Source organism: Hemitrygon akajei, chromosome 3 (assembly GCF_048418815.1).
Source record: "Hemitrygon akajei chromosome 3, sHemAka1.3, whole genome shotgun sequence".
NCBI lineage: Eukaryota > Metazoa > Chordata > Chondrichthyes > Myliobatiformes > Dasyatidae > Hemitrygon > Hemitrygon akajei.
In genome coordinates this window covers 48,300,156-48,321,967 of record NC_133126.1, presented here as the reverse complement: position 1 = coordinate 48,321,967, position 21,812 = coordinate 48,300,156, and the positions used below count along the sequence as shown (strand labels likewise).

Genomic DNA, 21,812 nt, shown 5'->3' with positions numbered 1-21,812 from the left:
GGTCCCGACAGACTCGTCATCCCACGCCGGCGGCAGAAGGGAATACCCCCGCTATGGACTTACATGGTGCCGCCCGACTCAGCCTCCAGACGCAGCACACACCGATAGCTCCGTTGAAACCAGCCTCGCAGACGCAGCACACACCGAAAGCGACCTGACCGCAGCGGACTCCGAATCTGTCGAACCTCCAAGCCTCCGACCATCCCCTCCGGCACAGCTTCTCCGAGCACCATCCTCTGCCGAGTGTATTAAGACACCCCCGCCAACGGCCATCAGCAATGCGACCCCGAGGACTGGGGGCCTGTTCTTCCCAGCAGAGTCCCAGACCTCACAGCAGCAGCAATGAAGAAGGTCTTCCTGGAGATTTCCTGATGTTCCTCCGTGCTCCCACGTCCGTTTTCAATCAATTATGATTGCGCACGGCACCCCACTTCACAAATAACATAATCAGCTCTGGAGTGGCCGCTGCAAGCTGCGTCGCGCCGCCATCTTGGAAATTATAAAGCACTACTCACAGTTTCAAAGGAGTATGGCACAGAAGCCAGCCACAATGCAAAATATTTCTGCAGAATGCACTGTCCATAAGTACAATCTGCACTCTTGTCCTATGAGGGTTAATTGGCCTACATTAATTTTGTACCTGACAATCATCTCAGTGAAATAAATAATAAGACATACCAACAGAATTAGGCCACTCAGCCATTCAATTCTGCTCCATTATTCAATCATGGCTGATTTATTATCCCTCTCAACCACATTATCCAGTCTTCTCCTTGTAACCTTTGACGCCCTTACTAATCAAGAATCGATCAGCCTCCGCTTTAAATATACTGAAATGATTTGGCCTCCACAATCATCTGTGGCAATAAATTCCACAGATCCACCACCACTGGCTAAAGAAATTCTTCCCTAGTGTAACCACAATGTGACAATCTGTGGATAACACCATCAATCCAGCAGTAACTGTAAGCTTTAATTTAAAATTTCAATAATCTTAAAATCTCAATGAATATCACATTTCAATAGATTTTGTATTTAAAATCTAGAATGTAATTTCAATAATTTAAAAATCAATTATCTTAAGATTTTCTTTAAATTTAAATTTCAATGGGCTTTATAATTAACTAGCTTTTAAATTGTAAAATGTGTGGGCAAGGAGTGGAAAATAGGAGTTGAAAAGTAAGAGCAACACACACAAAATGCAGGAGGAACTCGGCAAGTCAGGCAGTACCCATTGAAATGAATAAACAGTCAACGTTTCAGGCTGAGGCCTTTCATCTGGACTGGAAAGCCAGGATAAAAAGGTCAGGGGAGGGAAAGAGGTACTAGCTAGAAGGTGATTGGTGAAGCCAGCTAGGTGGGAATGGGGGGGGGGGGTGCAGTAAGAAGCCTGGAGGTGATAGGTGGAAAAGGTAAAGGACAGGAAAAGAAGGAATCTGATAGGAGAGAGTGGACCATGGGAGAAAGGGAAGGTGGAGGAAAACCAGGGAGAGGTGAAAGGCAGGTGAGGAAAAGAGAAGGGGTAAGAGATGAGCCGGAATGGGGAATAGGAGAGGAGAGAAGGGGGAAGAGAAAATATTACCAGAAGTTGGAGAAATCTGTGTTCATTCCGTCAGGTTGTTTGTTCCATCAGATGGAATATGTGTTGCTCCTCCAATCTGAGAGCAGCCTCATCATGGCGATAGAGGAAGCCATGGACTGACATGTCAGAATGGAAATTAGGGTTGGAATTATAATATCTGGCCTCCAGGAAATCCTGCTTTTTGCAGATGATGCTTGACAAAGTGAACCCAATCTGCATTGGATCTCACCAATGCACATCGGGAGCACCAGATACAGGAAATGATCCCAACAAATTTGGAAGTGGAGATTTGCCTCAACTGGAGGGACTGTTTGGGAATTGCTTTGCAACATTAGTGAGACCCAATGTAGATTAGGAGTCCGCTTTGTCAAACACATTCACTCCATCTGCAAAAAGTATGATTTCCTGGTGGTCCACCATTTTAATTTCTATCCCCATTCCCATTCCAACATGTCAGTCCCTGCCATGGTGAAGCTGCTCTCAGGAAGGAGGAGCTGCACCTCAAATTCATTGATTTCTCTAACTTCATACTTCTTCCTTCACCACCCACCTAGCTTCACTGATCACTTTCTAGCCTGAACTTCTCCCCCTCCGCCCTCCCCTACCTTCTTATTCTGGCTTCTTCTCCCTTCCTTTCCAATCGTAATAAAGGGTCTCGGCCCAAAACGTCGAATGTTTATTCTTTTTCCATAGATGCTACCTGGCCTCCAGCATTTTGTGCGTGTTGTTCTGGATTTCCAGCATCTGCAGAATTTGTGTTTATAGTGTAAAAGACAGAATGAATGCGATTTTTGCATTCACATTTAATTACAATAAATTGCCGTGCCTTAGCTCTGAGGCATTATTCCTCACTCATTAGAAAACAAACAATTTGAAATGTCACCACAAAGCAAATGGCAAGTTTTCATCTGAATATCATTCTGGTCAGAGCAAAGAAAGTGAAAAAAAATCACATTAAAATTATATGTAACATACAGGAATGTTTGTCTGCTGGCAGTAACCAAAGATCAACCAAGATGGTTTTATTTACTAGAATATACTTAACAATAGATCTCCATATTCTGCTAGAAATTTAATAAGAATATTGCAAAAGCTGGCTTGAAATTTACACATAAAGAACAGAAAACCAATTAACCAAATTCCAACTTCAACTCCCAGAAGACTAAGTCACAGGAGAAACAATGCGGTGAAAGTTCCCCAGTCTGATTCCTGGGACAGACGGTTTGTAATTTGAGGAGCCATTAAGTAGACTTGATCAATGTGTTCTTGAATTTAGAGATGAACTAGAAGCAATTTAGATAGATAGATAGATAGATACTTTATTCATCCCCATGGGGAAATTCAACTTTTTTTTTCCAATGTCCCATACACTTGTTGTAGCAAAACTAATTATATACAATACTTAACTCAGTAAAAAATATGATATGCATCTAAATCACTATCTCAAAAAGCATTAATAATAGCTTTTAAAAAGTTCTTAAGTCCTGGTGGTTGAATTGTAAAGCCTAATGGCATTGGGGAGTATTGACCTCTTCATCCTGTCTGAGGAGCATTGCATCGATAGTAACCTGTCGCTGAAACTGCTTCTCTGTCTCTGGATGGTGCTATGTAGAGGATGTTCAGAGTTTTCCATAATTGACCGTAGCCTACTCAGCGCCCTTCGCTCAGCTACCGATGTTAAACTCTCCAGTACTTTGCCCACGACAGAGCCCGCCTTCCTTACCAGCTTATTAAGACGTGAGGCGTCCCTCTTCTTAATGCTTCCTCCCCAACACGCCACCACAAAGAAGAGGGCGCTCTCCACAACTGACCTATAGAACATCTTCAGCATCTCACTACAGACATTGAATGACGCCAACCTTCTAAGGAAGTACAGTCGCCTCTGTGCCTTCCTGCACAAGGCATCTGTGTTGGCAGTCCAGTCTAGCTTCTCGTCTAACTGTACTCCCAGATACTTGTAGGTCTTAACCTGCTCCACACATTCTCCATTAATGATCACTGGCTCAATTATATCCTGGATCAATTGAATCCTATAAAATTCTCAAGGAGCTTTGCAGGGTAAAAAATGTTCCTCTCATCTATGGTGTCAAGAACAAGGGATTAAAGTAGAAAGTTAAGTGGTAGGCAATTCAGGGCTGAGAATCAAATAAATACCTAAACACAGACCACAGTGATTGTTTGGAATTCCTGACCGAAAAGGACTGGAGCTCAGGTTCAATGCATAGGGAGCATTGATTGAGGGAACCAAGGGATACGGAGCTAACACAAATTGTACAGAAGTACGATCTAATTGAATGTTAACAGACACAAGGTGCTGAAAGGCAACTCTTGCTTCTATTTCCTATGTCTGTATAGTGTATATATGTTATGTTATACCTCCCCTTTCTATAATATAAATGTATTCCTGACCAACTTCAATTGTTTAAATTTACAGTAAAAGTCAAGTCACTTTTTATTGTCATTTCAACCATAACTGCTGGTACAGTACAAAGTAAAAATGAGACATTTTTCAGGACCATGGTGCTACATGAAACAGTATAAAAACTACACTGAACTATGTAAAAACAACACAGAAAAAAACTACACTAAACTACAGACCTACCTAGGACTGCATAAAGTGCATAAAACAGTGCAGGCATTGCAATAAATAATAAGCAAGACAATAGGCACAGTAGAGGGCAGTATGTTGGTGTCAGTCCAGGCTCTGGGTATTGAGGAGTCTGATGGCTTGGGGGAAGAAACTGTTACATAGTCTGGTTGTGAGAGCCCGAATGCTTCGGTGCCTTTTCCCAGATGGTAGGAGGGAGAAGAGTTTGTATGAGGGGTGCGTGGGGTCCTTCATAATGCTGTTTGCTTTGCGGATGCAGCATGTAGTGTGAATGTCTGTAATGCGGGAAGAGAGACCCCGATGATCTTCTCAGCTGATCTCACTATCCGCTGCAGGGTGCGTAATTGATTATTTTTCTTTGTAATTATTTGTATAAGAATTTACAAAAGGATATGAAACTAAAGTTAGAATATGGTACTTTCCAAAGTTCCATGTCACCTGTTCAATTTTCATTCTTTAATCATAGATAATTGATTAGTTAATCTGTCATGGTACGCCACAGAACTTCAATCTGTTATAAACAGTAGACAATAGGTGCAGGAGTAGGCCATTCGGCCCTTCTAGGCAGCACCGCCATTCACTGTGATCATGGCTGATCATACACAATCAGTACCCCGTTCCTGCCCTCTCCCCATATCCCTTGACCCCGCTATCTATAAGAGCTCTATCTAACTCCCTCTTGAATGCATCCAGAGACTTGGCCTCCACTGCCTTCTGGGGCAGAGCATTCCACATATCCACCACACTCTGCGTGAAAAGGTTTTTCCGCATCTCAGTTCTAAATGGCCTACCCCTTATTCTTAAACTGTGGCCTCTAGTTCTGGACTCACCCATCAGCGGGAACATGCTTCCTGCCTCCAGCATGTCCAATCCCTTAATAATCTTATATGTCTCAATCAGATCCCCTCTCATCCTTCTAAATTCCAGTGTATACAAGCCCAGTCGCTCCAATCTTTCAACATATGACAGTCCCGCCATTCCGGGAATTAACCTTGTGAACCTACACTGCACTCCCTCAAAAGCAAGAATGTCCTTCCTCAAATTTGGAGATCAAAACTGCACACAATACTCCAGGTGGGGTCTCACCAGGGCCCTGTACAGCTGCAGAAGGACCTCTTTACTCCTATACTCAATTCCTCTTGTTATAAAGGCTAGCATGCCATTAGCTTTCTTCACTGCCTGCTGTACCTGCATGCTTGCTTTCGTTGACTGATGTACAAGAACACCTAGATCTCGTTGTGCTTCCCCTTTTCCTAACTTGACTCCATTTAGATAGTAATCTGCCTTCCTGTTCTTGCCACCAAAGTGGATAACCTCACATTTATCCGCATTAAACTGCATCTGCCATACATTTGCCCACTCACCCAACCTGTCCAAGTCACCCTGCATTCTCATAACATCCTCCTGACATTTCACACTGCCACCCAGCTTTGTGTCATCGGCAAATTTGCTAATGTTACTTTTAATCCCTTCATCTAAATCATTAATGTATATTGTAAACAACTGCGGTCCCAGCACCGAACCTTGCAGTACCCCACTAGTCACAGCCTGCCATTCCGAAAGGGACCAGTTAATCACTACTCTTTGTTTCCTGTCAGCCAGCCAATTTTCAATCCATGTCAGTACTCTGCCCCCAATACCATGTGCCCTAATTTTGCCCACTAATCTCCTATGTGGGACTTTATCAAAAGCTTTCTGGAAGTCCAGGTACACTACATCCACTGGCTCTCCCTGGTCCATTTTCATAGTTACATCCTCAAAAAACTCCAGAAGATTAGTCAAGCATGATTTTCCCTTCATAAATCCATGCTGACTCAGACTGATCCTTCTACTGCTATCCAAATGTGTCGTAATTTCATCTTTTATAATTGACTCCAGCATCTTTCCCACCACTGACGTCAGGCTAACCGGTCTATAATACCCTGTTTTCTCTCTCCCTCCTTTCTTGAAAAGTGGGACAACATTAGCCACCCTCCAATCAGCAGGAACTGTTCCTGAATCTATAGAACATTGGAAAATGATTACCAATGCGTCCACGATTTCTAGAGCCACCTCTTTAAGTACCCTGGGATGCAGACCATCAGGTCCCGGGGACTTATCAGCCTTCAGACTCAACAGTCTATCCAACACCATTTCTTGCCTAATATAAATTTCCTTCAGTTCATCCTTTACCCTAGTTCCTTTGACCACTATTACATCTGGGAGATTGTTTGTGTCTTCCCTAGTGAAGACATATCCAAAGTACTTGTTCAACTCATCTGCCATTTCCTTGTTCCCCATAATAAATTCACCCGTTTCTGTCTTCAATGGTCCAATTTTGGTCTTAACTTTTTTTTTGCTATTCACATACCTAAAGAAGCTTTTACTATCCTCCTTTATATTCTTGGCTAGTTTACCTTCGTACCTCATTTTTTCTTGGCGTATTGCCTTTTTTGTTATCTTCTGTTGCTCTTTAAAAGCTTCCCAGTCCTCCGGTTTCCCACTCATCTTTGCTATGTTATACTTCTTCTCTTTTATTTTTATACTGCCCTTTACTTCCCTCATCAGCCACGGCCGCCCTTTACTCCCCTTAGGATCTTTCTTCCTCTTTGGAATGAACCGATCCTGTACCTTCTGCATTATTCCCAGAAATACCTGCCATTGTTGTTCCACTGTCTTCCCTGCTAGGGTATTGTTCCATTGAACTTTGGCCAGCTCCTCCCTCATAGCTCCATAGTTCCCTTTGTTCAACTGTAATACTGACACATCCGATTTTCCCTTCTTCTCAAATTGGAGGTTATCACAGAAGCATTATACTACAAGATAAATATATTATCCTGTCGTTAGTGTATGTACCTGCCAGTTTAAGGCTCAAGGTGTAATTGTACTACATTCTTGAATTGCATGCTTGGATTGAACGCAAGTCATATTAGTTGCATTTTACCCTAATTCTAATTATTAAGAATACATAGACTGAGTGCATCTAGAGTTCAATTATTATATCAACACATGACTGGAAATTGGACTTCTTAACCAGTTTCACCTTACAGTTAAGCATTGACTACTGTGATTATTTGCACTGTTCCATGTGACTTTAAGCATGCACTGAAATATGGTGTTGAATATACTTAATATAGATTTAATAATTACTTCTGCATTTTCTTTACCACAGGTGATTTGATTCCACGGCATCAACAAGTCTTTAGTTCAAACCAGTTCTTCAATGGAGTGAGCATACCAGTGCCAGATAATTTGGTATAGCAATGTATAAATTTGATAAAGTACACTGGGGAAATGTAACATTTTTAATAGGAATTGGTTTGTCACAGTTTGATTGATGGAGTCTGAGTTCTTGATTCATTACCATAGAACTCAATCCCTCATTAATTAAGGTATTTTCTGCCTGCCTCATCTCAGGAATCATTTAAGTGGTATTCAGGTTTATTATCACCGGCATGTGACGTGAAATTTGTTAACTTAGCAGCAGCAGATCAATGCAATACATACTATAGAAAAAAAGAAATAATAAATGAAATAAAAATAGTAAATAAATAATTTGCAGTATACATGTATTGAATAGATTTTAAAAACATGCAAAAAAACAGAAATACTGGAAAACAAAAAAAAGTGAGGTAGTGTCCATGGGTTTAAAGTCCATTTAGGAATCGGATGGCAGAGGGGAAGGAGCTGTTCCTGAATCACCGAGTGTGTGCCTTCAGGCTTCTGTACCTCCAACATGCTGGTAACAGTGAGAAAAGGGCATGTCCTGGGTGCTGGAGGTCCTTAATAATGGACGCTGCCTTACTGAGATACCACTCCCTGAAGATGTCCTGGATGGTGCTGGATTACAGGAGGGGGATTTTCTAGAGTGCCTACAAGATGGCTTTTTAGAGCAGCTCGTGGTTGAGCCCACTAGAGGATAAGTTATTCTGGATTGGGTGTTACACAAGGAGCCACAATTGATTAGAAAGCTTAAGGTAAAAGAACTCTTAAACAACCCAAGTGATCATAATATCATAAATTCACCCTGAAGCTTGAGGAGAAGCAAAAGTCAGATGTATCAGTATTTCAGTGGAGTAAAGGGAATTACAGAGGCATGAGAGAGGAGTTAGACAGAACTGATTGGGAAAGAACACTGGCAGGGCTGACAGCACAGTACCAATGGCTGGAATTTCTGGAAGCAATTCGGAAGGCACAGGATATGTACATCTGAAAAAAGGAGTTTTCTAAATGAAAGATGACACAAACATGACTAATAGGAGAAGTCAAAGCCAACATAAAATCCAAAGAGAGGGCAGATAATAGAGCAAAAATTAATGGGAAGTTAGAGGATCTGGAAGCCCTTAAAAACCAACCGAAGGCAACAAAAAAAGTCACCAAGAAGGCAAAGAAGGAATACAAAAGTAAGCTAGCCAATAATATTAAAGGGGATACCAAATGTTACTTCAGATAAATAAAATGTAAAAGTGAGGCAAGAGTGGATATCAGAAATGATGCTGGAGAGGTAGTAATGGGAGGGGGGGGGGATAAACAAGGAAATAGTGGATGAACTGAATAAGTACTTTGCATCAGTATTCACTGTGGAAGACACTGGCAGTGGAAGTTCCAGAGTGTCAGGGGTCAGAAGTGTGTGAAATTGCCACTATTAGGAAGAAGGTTCTTGGGAAACTGAAAGGTCTGAAGGTAGATAAGTCACCTGGACCAGATGGTGAACACCCCAGAGTTCTGAAAGAGGTGGGTGAAAAGATTGTGGAGGCATTAGTAAGTTATCTTTCAAGAATCACTAGATTCTGGAATGATTCAGAAAGATTGGAACATTGTAAATGTCACACCACTCTTCAAGAAGGGAGAGAGGCAAAAGAAAGGAAACTATAGGCCAGTCAGTCTGACTTCAGTGGTTGGGAAGATGTTGGAGTGAATTATTAAGGCTGAATCCTCAGGGTACTTGGAGGCACATGATAAAATAGGCCATAGTTAGCATGGTTTCCACAAGGTAATATTTTGACTGACAAATCTATTGGAATTCTTTGAAGAAATAACAAGCAGGATAGACAAAGGAGAATCAGTTGATGTGAACTTCGATTTTCAGATGGCGTTTGACAAGGTACCAAACATTAGGCTGCTTAACAAACTACAAGCTCATGGTTTTACAGGAAAGGTTCTAGCATGGATTAAGCAGTGGCTGATTGGCAAAGTGTCAGAATAAAGGGAACCTTTTTCTAGTTGGCTGCTGGTGACTAGTGGGGTTCTACAGGGGTCTCTGTTGGGACAAATACTTTTTGTATTATATGCCAATGATTTGGATGATGGAATTGATGGCTTTGTTGAAAAGTTTGCAGATGATATGAAGGTAGATGGAAGGGCAGGTAGTTTTGAGGAAATAGAGAGGCTACAGAAGGATTTGAATAGATTAGCAGAATGGGCAAAGAAATGGCAGATGGAATACAGTGTCAGGAAGTAATGGTCATGCACTTTGGTCATGCTCAAAGGGACTTGAAAGTCTTTGTTCAGGACTTCCTGAAGGTTAATTTGCAGGTTTAGTCTATGGTGAGGAAGCCAAATGCAATGTTAGCATTCATTTCAAGAGGACTAGAATATAGAAGCCAGGATATAATGCTGAGACTTTATAAAGCACTGGTGATGCCTCACTTGAAGTATTGTGAGTGGGTTTGGGCCTCTTAACTGAGAAAGGATGTGCTGAAACTAGAGAGGGTTCAGAGGAGGTTCATGAAAATGATTCCAGGATTGAATGGCTTGTCATATGAAGAGTGTTTGATGGCTCAGAAGAATGTGAAGTGACCTCATAGAAAACTTTCAAATAGTGAAAGGCCTTGATAGAATGGATGAGAGAGGATGTTTCCTCTGGTGGGAGAGTTTAAGACGAGGACACAGCCTCAGAATAGAGGGATGTCCTTTTAAAATGGAGATGAGGAGGAATTTCTCTAGCCAGAGAGTGGTGAATTTGTGGAATTCTTTGCCACAGGCAGCTGTGGAGACCAAGTTGTTACGTATATTTAAGGCAGAGGTTGACAGATTCTTGATTGGTCAGGACATAAAGTGATACGGGGGTAGAGACAGGAGATTTGGGCTGAGAGGAAAATTCGTTCAGCCATGATGAAATGGCAGAGCAGACTCGATGGGCCAAATGGCCTAATTTGCATTTTCATTGTCTTTACATGCATTTGTCATGCTAATCAGCACAGAGAGTGAAAATGGGGTGGGGTTACAAGGTTTTTGGTATATGCCGGAGTGTGTCCTGTAATTTACATCATCTCCTTCCCGATTTACTGAGGCAATACTAGGTAAATATCCAAAGCATGGGTACCCACACTTCTGGATTTGAAGGCCCATTTTCAGGTCTGACCAAAAGATATGGGGAAAATTTGTTGCTGCAAATTACACATATTGCAGAGTCAATTCCTGCCAGGTATGTGCAGTGATTCTAAACTACAGTAATTCATTCTGGAATTTAAGATCTCATCTATAATGATAAGTATGAAATTACTGGAATGTCATTAAACACACCTACCTGGTTCACTTTTGTACTTCAGGGAAAGAAGTCAGCTACCTTTACACAGTCAGGTGTGGATCTGATTACAGACCTGCCATATGTTTGGCTCTAAACTGCTCTTTGAAATTGCCTAAATTGAGACACAAAGCTGAGGCAATTATTTGGAATTCTGGCCTTGCCAAGAGCATCAAGAATGAATACTTAAAATAGCTCACAGTGTTAATTTGTGGTCACTTTGGCAACATTCTACAGCGCATTGGAAAGCTTATTAGAACACTTTTGTCAGACTTAATTAATGAGTAGAGGCCTGCTTTGGCATTAATTATACAGCTCCTCCCAGAGATGTCCATCTTCCTTCATCTAAGCCTGTTCTTTAAATTCCTCTCTATGTTAATCACAAACAACATTGGCAAACACAATCACCAATGACTTATGCAGGTAAAGGAAAAAATATCAGCCTATTCCATTATATTTTATGATCCTATGATGACAAAACCTGTACTGTATAAGGTAAAAGGTGCCAAAAAGGAACTTCTATGGTTTGACATGATTATATTGTCAGAATTTGTACCACAGTAAAATTGTCATCTACAAAGTACATCCTACAATTTTTAAAAATTTTTTTGACATACTATTCATTCAATTAATTTCCTTTTTATATGCTGTATTAAATTCCACAATTGGACATTAATGGATTGGATGATTAAGTATTTACTTAGCTTTACTTAACCAATTAATTATAATTAATTACCTTTTACTTTTTGCATGTTTTCACAAATTGTTCTTGTAAATTGATTTTTTCCTTTGTACAGGAAACTTTGGAAATGAAGTTTGCAAATATTTCTCAAAATGCCCTTGGATTAATGAAGGTGAATACTCTTTGGCATGTAAATACATTGGTGTTGTCATAAAAAGAATGATAGAATATGGCTACAGTAAATCGTTGAAAAAGCTATATTTTTAGTATTTTTCTTGAACAGGCACTTAACTGCTGAATCTTGTAAGACAGCTTTATGACTTGAGGCAGCTGAAACTAGTCTGTTCTGTTATAGCAGTTTTAGCAACATTAAATTAAACTAATCCTCTTCCTCTGACTTTTAATGGCAGTTGGCGGTCCAACTTAAAGGTGCGTTACTGCCACCAACTGGACTGGAGTGTGGTTTAGAGTTGGGAAGTAAAACCCTTACTAGTTCTTTATCAAATGAAAACTAACTTACCCCAAAAGCTCTATAGATTGTAAATAATGAAAGATAATATTGTGAATTAAATTAAAGTCACTTACATAAATTAGTAAGGTTTTTAAATGAAAGCTATCAATCCCTGGAGATAGTAGTGCAGCCTGCATTTGCTTTATTACAACTTGTATGCTTTACATTGTGAAAGAATGTGTTCAACTGTTTCATAATGATGACAAAACCGATATACCCCGGGTGCTTTCCAACAAGATTAAAGGCATAGTGTGCCCAATTCTAAGTCGTCAATATAATTCCTTCCCTTCTTGTTTTACCCCCTCCTCCCATCAACCCAGCAGTTTTATGTATTCTGTAAAGGTGTCTCCATTATCCCACATCCCACATGTTTTGCCATAATCCCCTAATTCTTAGGCCCACTGACCCCTTAGCTTCTGATTTAGCTAAGGGGAAGGTCTATATCCACAGATGACCTTTTAACAGCTTTTTTTTTGGCCAAACAATCAACCCAGTCATTCCCCTCAACACCTTTATGTGCAGGGACCCATAAGAGGAAGACATGTAAACCAATCCTTTGAATATGAAATAATTTTTTGAAAAGCTTCCAGCAGTAAATCTGACCTACTGCTAGAATGACCTGTTTTAAGACTAGTCAAATCTGAAAAGAATCTGAACAAAATACAACTTTGCAAGAACAAGTTTCCTCCACCCACTGTAAGCCCAATGATGGCAACCAATTTTGCTGTAAATACTGATAAATGGTTAGTTGGATGTTTCTTTATTGTTACCTGTAATTCAGGCACAGAAACAGCCATACCAACATTCCCAGTTAAATTATCTTTTGATCCATCAATAAAAATGGTTAACATATTACAATAATTTCCCTTAACATATTGATGAACCAACAGACTCCCAGGCATATCAAGATCCTTGGACTTCATTAAATGTTGCAACCTAAAATCAACTAAAGCTATTGGTAAAAACCACAGTGGGGTTACTGAAAAAGATACATTGGGACATACTGCATAATCCAGCAAACCCATATTCCTAATGTGATAAGAGCCCAGCCACCCAAAACTAAAAGCACTCTTCTTGTGATGTTCCCAACAGTCTTCCAACACACTTTAAACAGAGTGACCCCTCAGATTATTCTAGTATGTTAACATCAACTTCAACCTCTGCAATTGTAAGGGTAATTATCCTATTTCAACCAGTAAAGCTGAAACAGGAGACAACCTTACTGCACCACAACACAGTCTTAAAGCCTGTCCTTGTATCACATTCAAACATTTTAATTTTGAAGATGAAGCTGATCCATAAGCCACAGAGCCATAATCAAGTACAGACCTAATTAAATAAATATAAATGGTCAACAGAAATTTTCGTGTAGCACCCCAAGGATACACACATAGACACGCAAAAATATTTAATGCTCATTTACATTTATCAATTACTCTAATGATGTGGTGCTTCCATGTCAGCTTATTACCTAGCCACATGTCGAGAAATTTCACCACTGACACTTCTTCAAGAGTTTGACCATATAATTTCCAAATCAAGTGCAGGTCTATTGAAATCTTAAAACCCCATCTATTTGCTTTCTGTTCAAACCTATTAATCACTAATTGCATCCTACATACAGTTAAATTGAAATTTCTACCTCTGATCCATAAAGCACCATCTTATCTGTATAGATTGTCCAAATGAAAAAGCTCAGAAAAATTATATAGCCTTCCTCTCACTCCTAATTTCCAAAATTTAATCCAATGATCTTCCTTGCATAATATACTGTATCCTTTTTCAATATCAAAAAATACTGTTATTACAACTACTTTATTTACCTGTGCTTTCCTAATATCATCTTCAAACATAAAACTGATTCTTTTGTTATTCTACCCTTCCTAAATCTGTTCTGATAAAATGCTATATCACCTCTTTTTTCCCCAAAATATAATTCAACCACTCTATTACCATAGGTTCCATAAGTTTACACAAATGGGACGTTATTGATATTGGTCTATAACTAGAAGGATCCGATGGGGGTTTCCCAGGTTTTAGAATAGGCACTACTACTGCCATTTTCCATGAGGAGGGAAGATGGCCTAAACTCTAAGTATGATTCAAAAGTTTTAATATTACCTGAAGAGAGTTGTCAGCCATATGTTTAAACATACAATAACATAGATCATCCTTTCCTATATCTGTCTGACCTGTAATATTAATAGCTTTCTTAAATTCACACAAAGAAAACTCTACATCACTAATATTATCATTGCTACAGCTGGCTTCCAACACATCAGAGTGTTCGCTTAGAGCCTTGTCCCTACATTGTTTAGCCTCTTCACTTACATTATCTTGATTATGAATTGCAGCAAATGACCATGTCAGTAACTCAATTTTCTCTATTTCGGTAACAGTCATATAGTTTGTTTTTCTGTTTTCCAGATCTGGATTCAACTTTATTCCAACCTCCTCCCGCCAACTGGCACTCACCCGAACCCTCCATTCCCGGTTCCTTTTCCAGATCCTCCCCCCTACATGAACCTACAGTATTTCCCGTCATCCCCCCACTATTCACAGCCAGCGTACCAGCCAACACTCTTCCTTCGTTGAGCCAAGCCCACACAGCAGCTGCGAGCCTACTCACTTGCAGCCAGCCAGATTAAAGTAATGACTCAGAAAGACTCAAGTAAAACAAGACCAAAATAATAGGGTCAAAGTCCAAATTAAGTTGATGTAAAAGGAATCAGGAATGGCAAATTTTTGATAGATAAGGAGAAAAGTGCAAAGTATTTAAGCAGCGATCAGAATTCAGGAGAAAGAAAATAAAACACTGGAACATAAAGAGATAAGGAACAAATGAACTGTAGAAAAAGGGTATACAGTGGATGATAAAGCAGTTAACAACAAAAAAGAACAAGAAATTATTAGAAAATAATACAGAAATCAGTAAGACCCATTCTAGAGTACAAAGTAAATAGAAAACTATTCTACAGAGCTTTAAATTAAAGGAAATACAGAATAGAAATAATGTTGATAAAAGAGGCACAAGATAAACTTGAAAAATATCAACTAAATGTCAGAAAATTGAAAAATTACTTTGTCTCAGTGTATACCCTAAAAAAAGGTATCTATGATTTTATTATAAAGTGGTTAGATACAGAAGACAAATCTGTACACAATTCTTTATATTAAGTGTTAAGAATAATGGGAATCTGAATGCAATTCAGGAACAATGAGTTATTTGTGTAAAATTATGTCAGTTTATAGGACCTGTTAAAACAAATGTCCTCTTTTTATTATTCATAGAGAGACAGTACTGAAAAGCAGGGAAATTTGTCAGTCTTTGTATGGAGTTTTTTTTGGTAGAAAAGAGATGAGAATTATCTGATGAAAGTTTGGAAGGCAAAAAATAAAAATAATTCACAACTGTAAACTATAAATGTAACATACTACAATAAGTCTAGTAAAGAGTTTGGGATAAACTTTTTTTTTTACACACAGTGTGTTAAGAAGGCACCCTATTATCATTTGGTTTGTAGATTTTATTAGTAAAGAGTATACAGAATGGATATAAAATCTCCTTTCACCGGACAATCACTAAAGGTCACTTAAAGTAGTGAGGGAAAGAGATTGACTACTAAAATTTATGTTTAAGATGGGTCATCTTTTTAGAACCTCAAAAACATGTAGAAACTAACAAGACATTTCAGATACCAATTTTGGAAGTAATTTTATTAAATATTTATGGCTATAAAAGAAATCCCTCAATACGCTAATACTTAGTGGACCAAATTTCTTTATTTCCTAATTCAATTATTTCACCTGGATCTAACTGACAGATGTACATATTTTTGGAATGTTAAATATACATATTTTTCCTCCAGATGTATCAGGAGTGATGGTGGTGGTGGGGAGATAGCACAATGTTGAAAACTAACCTAATAAAGGCCAAACAACACACAGAAAATGCTGGTGGAACACAGCAGCCCAGGCAGCATCTATAACCTTCTCCAGCTCTGTATCACTTTCGCCAATCACCTTTCCAGCTCATAGCTTCATCCCACCCCCTCCGGTCTTCTCCTATCATTTCGCATTTCCCGCTCCCCCCACTACTTTCAAATCTCTTAGTATCTTTCCTTTCAGTTAGTCCTGACAAAGGGTCTTGGCCCGAAACGTCGACAGTGCTTCTCCCTATAGATGCTGCCTGGCCTGCTGTGTTCCAGCAGCATTTTGTGTGTGTTGTTTGAATTTCCAGCATCTGCAGATTTCCTCGTGTTTGCTAATAAAGGCCATATCTTAGCCCAGGTAATTCCAGTCTCCCATTGGCTGAAAACAACATTGCTGCCACTGTTAAATTTTAAATTATTGGCTTCTAGCTTTTATTTATAAAATTCTAAACGCCTGCCTCAAATATTCCATGTATTTTCAACCTGATCTCATCAGTAAGTTTGTCAGTCTTATGGCACTGGGTAAGGAGTTTTATCCTTTGTCTCTGTATCTGGAAGTGTCTAAAGGGAGAAGCCATTCCTTCCTGATGTAAACGAGATGGTAAATAAAGGAAGGCAAATATTAGAAGAGGGAAAAATAAGAGTGTCTATAAAATCATCTGTTTAAAAAGAAAATTTGAAACAGTATTACTTTTAACACAGGGCTGTTTGAAAATGGACCCTGACGATCGTCTAAACTGTGAGCAGTTGCTGGATCTCCCTTACTTCAACAACCCTAGAAGAGAAAAGGAAATGGTCAAACAAAAACCTCTCAAAAGACGTGTGAGACAACCAAACAGAAATGTACCAGTAGTAAGTGAGATTGTTGGAATCAGAATCAATTAAATCCTGCTTGTAGGCAGCACACTGTCATTCAGTTTCTAATCAACTATTCACTCAGTTGCTTTTAAGTGATGTACCTTATATAGGCCAATCTGGTAGCCATTTTATGCATAGCAATATTCTACTAACACCTTTAAGTAATGATATCTGAATATAACTTTAGTATTTGTGCAAAGGACAGGTATACTCAGTTGTCTTGTTCTAGCTGCATCATCATCAGTCATCAGTCTATTCCACAGACCTTCCTCAGAACTGCAACCTGGAAACTGTGCTGGAGCAGTAGCTCTCCTCTGTGGGTTAGATTGATTACTGATGATGATGCAGCTAGAACAAGACAACTAGGATTTTACAGTGAGGCACCTTAACTAATAAGATTTACAGATTTAAAAATAAAGAACCATCAACAGGTCAATTAGGAATTCTAAAGACAGAAGAAAAGGTCCACAGCTTGGGATAAATATTCCGGGCCTTGGAAATGGGCCTCGAAGCAAGGTGGTAGAGTGATTTCATGGTCATTGCCAAGCTTTGAATTCATTGAGATGAAGCTGAGAGCGTTGTATAGAACAGGCTGTTCAGAATTAAAGAAGGAAAAAAATTGGTAGAGCTACAAAACTATAGCAAGGTTGGGAAGAGAGACAAAATCATGGGGAAAGGAAGTGAGAAAGGAATTTAGAAATTGAGGAAACCTGACGAGCTTCTAGCCAATATGTGATTTAATAACAGGCTCCATTTCTTAGACACAATTTGGCAGGAGTCTGGAAGTGGTTTTAAAGCTGATTCAGAAGCAAAATTTACTAATTATTTCCAATCTGTGTAATTTGTTTCTATAATATGGTCACATTTTGGGATTTTTTTAAATTGGCTTTTCCATGGAGAGGATTTGAGGAGAGAATTATATTAAAATGTTGCAGTTTATTTTTAGAGAGCAATAGACTAAGATGGGCCTCACAGTTCTAATGATCTACAATCAATCCCGACTTCAGGTGTTGTCTGTGTCGAGTTTGCACATTCTCACTGTGACCATCTAGGTTTCCTCCAATTGCCCTGACTTCCTCCCACATCCCAAGGATTTGTAGGTTGGTAGGTTACTTGGTTGCTAGTATGTAATTGAGTATTAGGCTCTGAGGGATGCTAATTGGAATATGGGGAGAAATAAAAGGGATTAGTTTAAAATGCATATAAATGGTGCATGAAGGTCAGCACAGGACCAGTGGGCTGAAGGGCCTGTTATGTGTTGTGTGATTCCATGATTTGGACTCAATTTTTAAGAAATTAAATTGATACAGAAGACTGTTATGTAAAATAAATTAAGACTTGTTGCTTGCATAAATATTATGAATGCTTATAAATTTTGCCTGTCGATTAAGAAATAATGCACACCCAGTGTGTATGGTGTTTACTGATCATGTTCTTGATTTTTAACATGAAGCAAACCTCATTTATACCAAAATTTCATGAAATTACATTCCTCTATCTTTGTTTCTTTCTGGAGCCTCCTGAAATATCTGCAGTTCTTTTTGAACTTTGGGATGAGAAAGCGAGATATCACTTTTAACTCTTTCTAGTAAACCATTAAGCGTAAAATGTGATAAGCAGTCAGAAAATTTTCAATTGAACTGAATATTCAGGGATCAGGTTTAACTAAGTAAAAGGACTAATAGCACATGAATGCTCAGGGTCTGATAATCTGCATGGCACAGAATTAAAAGAGTTAGCTATGGAAATAATAGAGGTATTAGCAGTTGTCTTCCGTAGATTATAACTGATGGGTAGCAAATATAATCATGCTATTTAAAGGGAAGGAGAGAGAAAACAGGAATGATAGGGAAGTTAGCCTAATATTAATACTAGGGATGTGATTAAATGACAGGCAGGAAATAGTAGGAATAAATTGGTCTTTTTCAGGGCATCCTAGATATCAATGCTTGGGCTGCAGCCATTCACAATATACTTGGGTGGAGGAACTGAATGTAATACTGTATGCCCAAGTTTGCAGTGATATCAAGCTAAGGGGAACTGAGCTGTGAGGAGCCAACAAAGAGACTGTAGGGCAATTTAGGCAAAAGATGTGGCAGAATTAAAATTAATGTAAAAACAGAAACAAGTGAGGTAGTGTCCATGGGTTCAATGTCCATTTAGTCATTGGATGGCAGAGGGGAAGAAGCTGTTCCTGAATTGCTCAGTGTGTGCCTTCAAGCTTCTGTACCTCCTTCCTGACAGTAAGAATGAGAAGATGGCATGTCCTGTGTGATGGGGGTCCTTATTAATAGACAGATTTCCTCACTGAGAGAGTGCAGAGCTCTGTTTTGCAGAGGAATATGGATGATACACAAAATTCTAGAATGCAGGTATAGCGAATAATTAGGAAAGTGACAGAATATGAATATGTATTGTTAAGGGGATTAAATACAAAAGTAGGGAGGTTATGCCTCAGTCACAGTCAAAGTCAAGTTTATTGTCATATGCACGAGTACATGTATGCACAGATATAATGAAAAAACTTACTTGCATCAGCAACATATAGGGCATTGATGAGACAATGTCTGAAATAATATGTCTAGTATTGGTCTGCTTATTTAAAAAAGATAATACTTTGGAAGCAGTTCAGATCAGGTCAGCCAGGCTAATAGCTGGAATGGGCAGGTTATCTGGCCAAGAAAGTTTCATAGAATCAACTTGTATTCACTGGAGTTTCAAAGAGTGATATGTGACTTGACTGAAACATACACAATTGATAGGGTGGGTAAGTCTTAATAGGGTGGACATGGAGAGGATGTACCTACAAGTATCTGGGAGTACAGTTAGACGAGAAGCTTGACTGGACTGCCAACACAGATGCCTTGTGCAGGAAGGCACAGAGTCGAATGTACTTCCTAAGAAGGTTGGCGTCATTCAATGTCTGTAGTGAGATGCTGAAGATGTTCTATAGGTCAGTTGTGGAGAGCACCCTCTTCTTTGTGGTGGCGTGTTGGGGAGGAAGCATTAAGAAGAGGGACGCCTCACGTCTTAATAAGCTGGTAAGGAAGGCAGGCTCTGTCGTGGGCAAAGTACTGGAGAGTTTAACATCGGTAGCTGAGCGAAGGGCGCTGAGTAGGCTACGGTCAATTATGGATAACTCTGAACATCCTCTACATAGCACCATCCAGAGACAGAGAAGCAGTTTCAGTGACAGGTTACTATCGATGCAATGCTCCTCAGACAGGATGAAGAGGTCAATACTCCCCAATGCCATTAGGCTTTACAATTCTACCGCCAGGACTTAAGAACTTTTTAAAAGCTATTATTAATGCTTTTTGAGATAGTGATTTAGATGCATATCATATTTTTTTTTTTACTGAGTTAAGTATTGTATGTAATTAGCTTTGCTACAACAAGTATATGGGACATTGGAAAAAAGTTGAATTTCCCCATGGGGATGAATAAAGTATCTATCTATCTATCTATCTCTTGTAGGTGAACCTGCAGCTTGGTCTCACTGTTTAAAAATAAGGATTTTGTTAATTTAGCTGGAGAAGAGGTGATTTTTTTTTAACTCAAAGGGCCACCATTCTTTGGAATTGTCTCCCTTAAAAGGCAATGCAATCAGAGTCTTTGAATACTTGTACAACTAAGATGGACACTTGATAAACATGGAGGTTAAAGATTATGGATAATTGAGATTACAGTCAGATTGGCCAAGATCTGAATGAAGTAGATTTGTGGGGCCGAGAGGCCTCCTCCTGCTGTTAATTTGTATGTTCGCATGTAAAGGATTTAAAGTGGTATTTTTTAAATGGCATGAAAAGTAGTGGATTTCAGAGAGACCTGGGTACGTCTGCACATGAATCACTAATTGCAGCTACACAGGCAATTAAGGAGAGTTGTGTGTTGACCCTTACTACGTGAAGATTAGTGACAACTTGTTCCAATTATATCAGGCCACGGTAAGACTCCATGAGTCTGGGAACACAAGTCTGATCTTCAGGTGTTGAAAGGAACACAACAAACATTCACCAGATTGATTCTTGGAAGCTGGGGATTTGTCATATGAAGAGAGTTTAAGCAAACTGAGCCAATACCGTGTTTAGAGGAACAAGAGTAGACATACATAACTGTTATGGTCTTGGCAGAATAGGTAAAGGGATAATGGTTTCTATGGCTGGGGTGTGCAGAAGGGAGCACAGTCATGATAAAGGGCTCAACATTTCAGGGCTGAGATGAGAACATCTTCACTCAGAGGATAGTAAATCTTTGGAATTCTCTAACCTGGAGGACTGCCATGATGCCAGTATTGTACTGTAGGTTTTCTATGTTTCTATTGATGTAATGGTCACCATGACTAATTTTATTTTGTTATTCCATATTTATTTAACTATTCAAATTTTCAGTCCCCATCTGCAGGAATTTGAATTCCTAGCATAGCCAGGGTAGTGGCTGCCTCAAGCCTCCATCAGCTTGGGTTCAGCTCTGACCTCTGATGCTAACTGTGTGGAGTTTGCAAATTCTCCTTGTAACTGCATGGATTATGTTCCTGGTGCTCCAGCTTCCTCCCCTATCCAAAGATATGCACTGATCACTATAAATTGTGCATGTGGTAGTGGGAAGTATAGAATCTATGGTGAGTTGGTGAAATGTGAACAGAATAAAATGGGACTTTTGAAAGATTTGTTTCAACAGTGTTTGAGGGTTGGAACAGACTCACTGGGACAAAGGGTCTATTTCTTCGACTACTTTATGATCTCTATCATCTATTCCAAACCTCCAGTTATAAACCCAAGAGCCTAATCACAATGTTACAGGATCATTTTACGTGTTTAAATCCAGTTACTGTATTTAATGTTTTTTTTTAGATGCAGTATTTACCGCATCTTACTGGCAGCAATATCTTACCATCCATGGAAAGCAAAGATTACTTCAAGAAGAAATATAATTACCATCTACCAAACATTTGACTAAACAGGATGCATATCCAATCAAGAATTTACCTGAAAAGATGCTCTGAGGGAAGTGTACAAACTATTGTAAAGTGAAGGCTTGGAACAGCATATCACTTAGTCTGGGATATGTCCTTTCATTTTAGTTTATAGTCTTGTTCCTTTTCCTTTTATAATGTTCAGGCTTTAGAAAGGCA

The 21,812-nt window shown here is 39.2% G+C and overlaps 1 protein-coding gene across 2 annotated transcripts in view; it reads left to right on the top strand.

The window, feature by feature from the left end:
• Window positions 1-21,716, top strand: part of cdkl1 (cyclin dependent kinase like 1 (CDC2 related kinase)) — a 60,361-nt gene extending 38,645 nt beyond the window's left edge. Inside the window, exons 6-9 of one of the 2 annotated variants that reach the window (XM_073039814.1) lie at window positions 7,342-7,397; window positions 11,493-11,549; window positions 16,523-16,672; window positions 21,532-21,716. In XM_073039814.1, coding sequence (XP_072895915.1) covers window positions 7,342-7,397; window positions 11,493-11,549; window positions 16,523-16,672; window positions 21,532-21,633 — 365 coding nt within the window. In that variant the 3' untranslated portion in view covers window positions 21,634-21,716. Of the gene's footprint in view, window positions 1-7,341; window positions 7,425-11,492; window positions 11,550-16,522; window positions 16,673-21,531 lie in introns of both variants that reach the window. The other variant, XM_073039813.1, reaches the window with a different exon arrangement.
• Window positions 21,717-21,812: the final 96 nt, after the last annotated feature.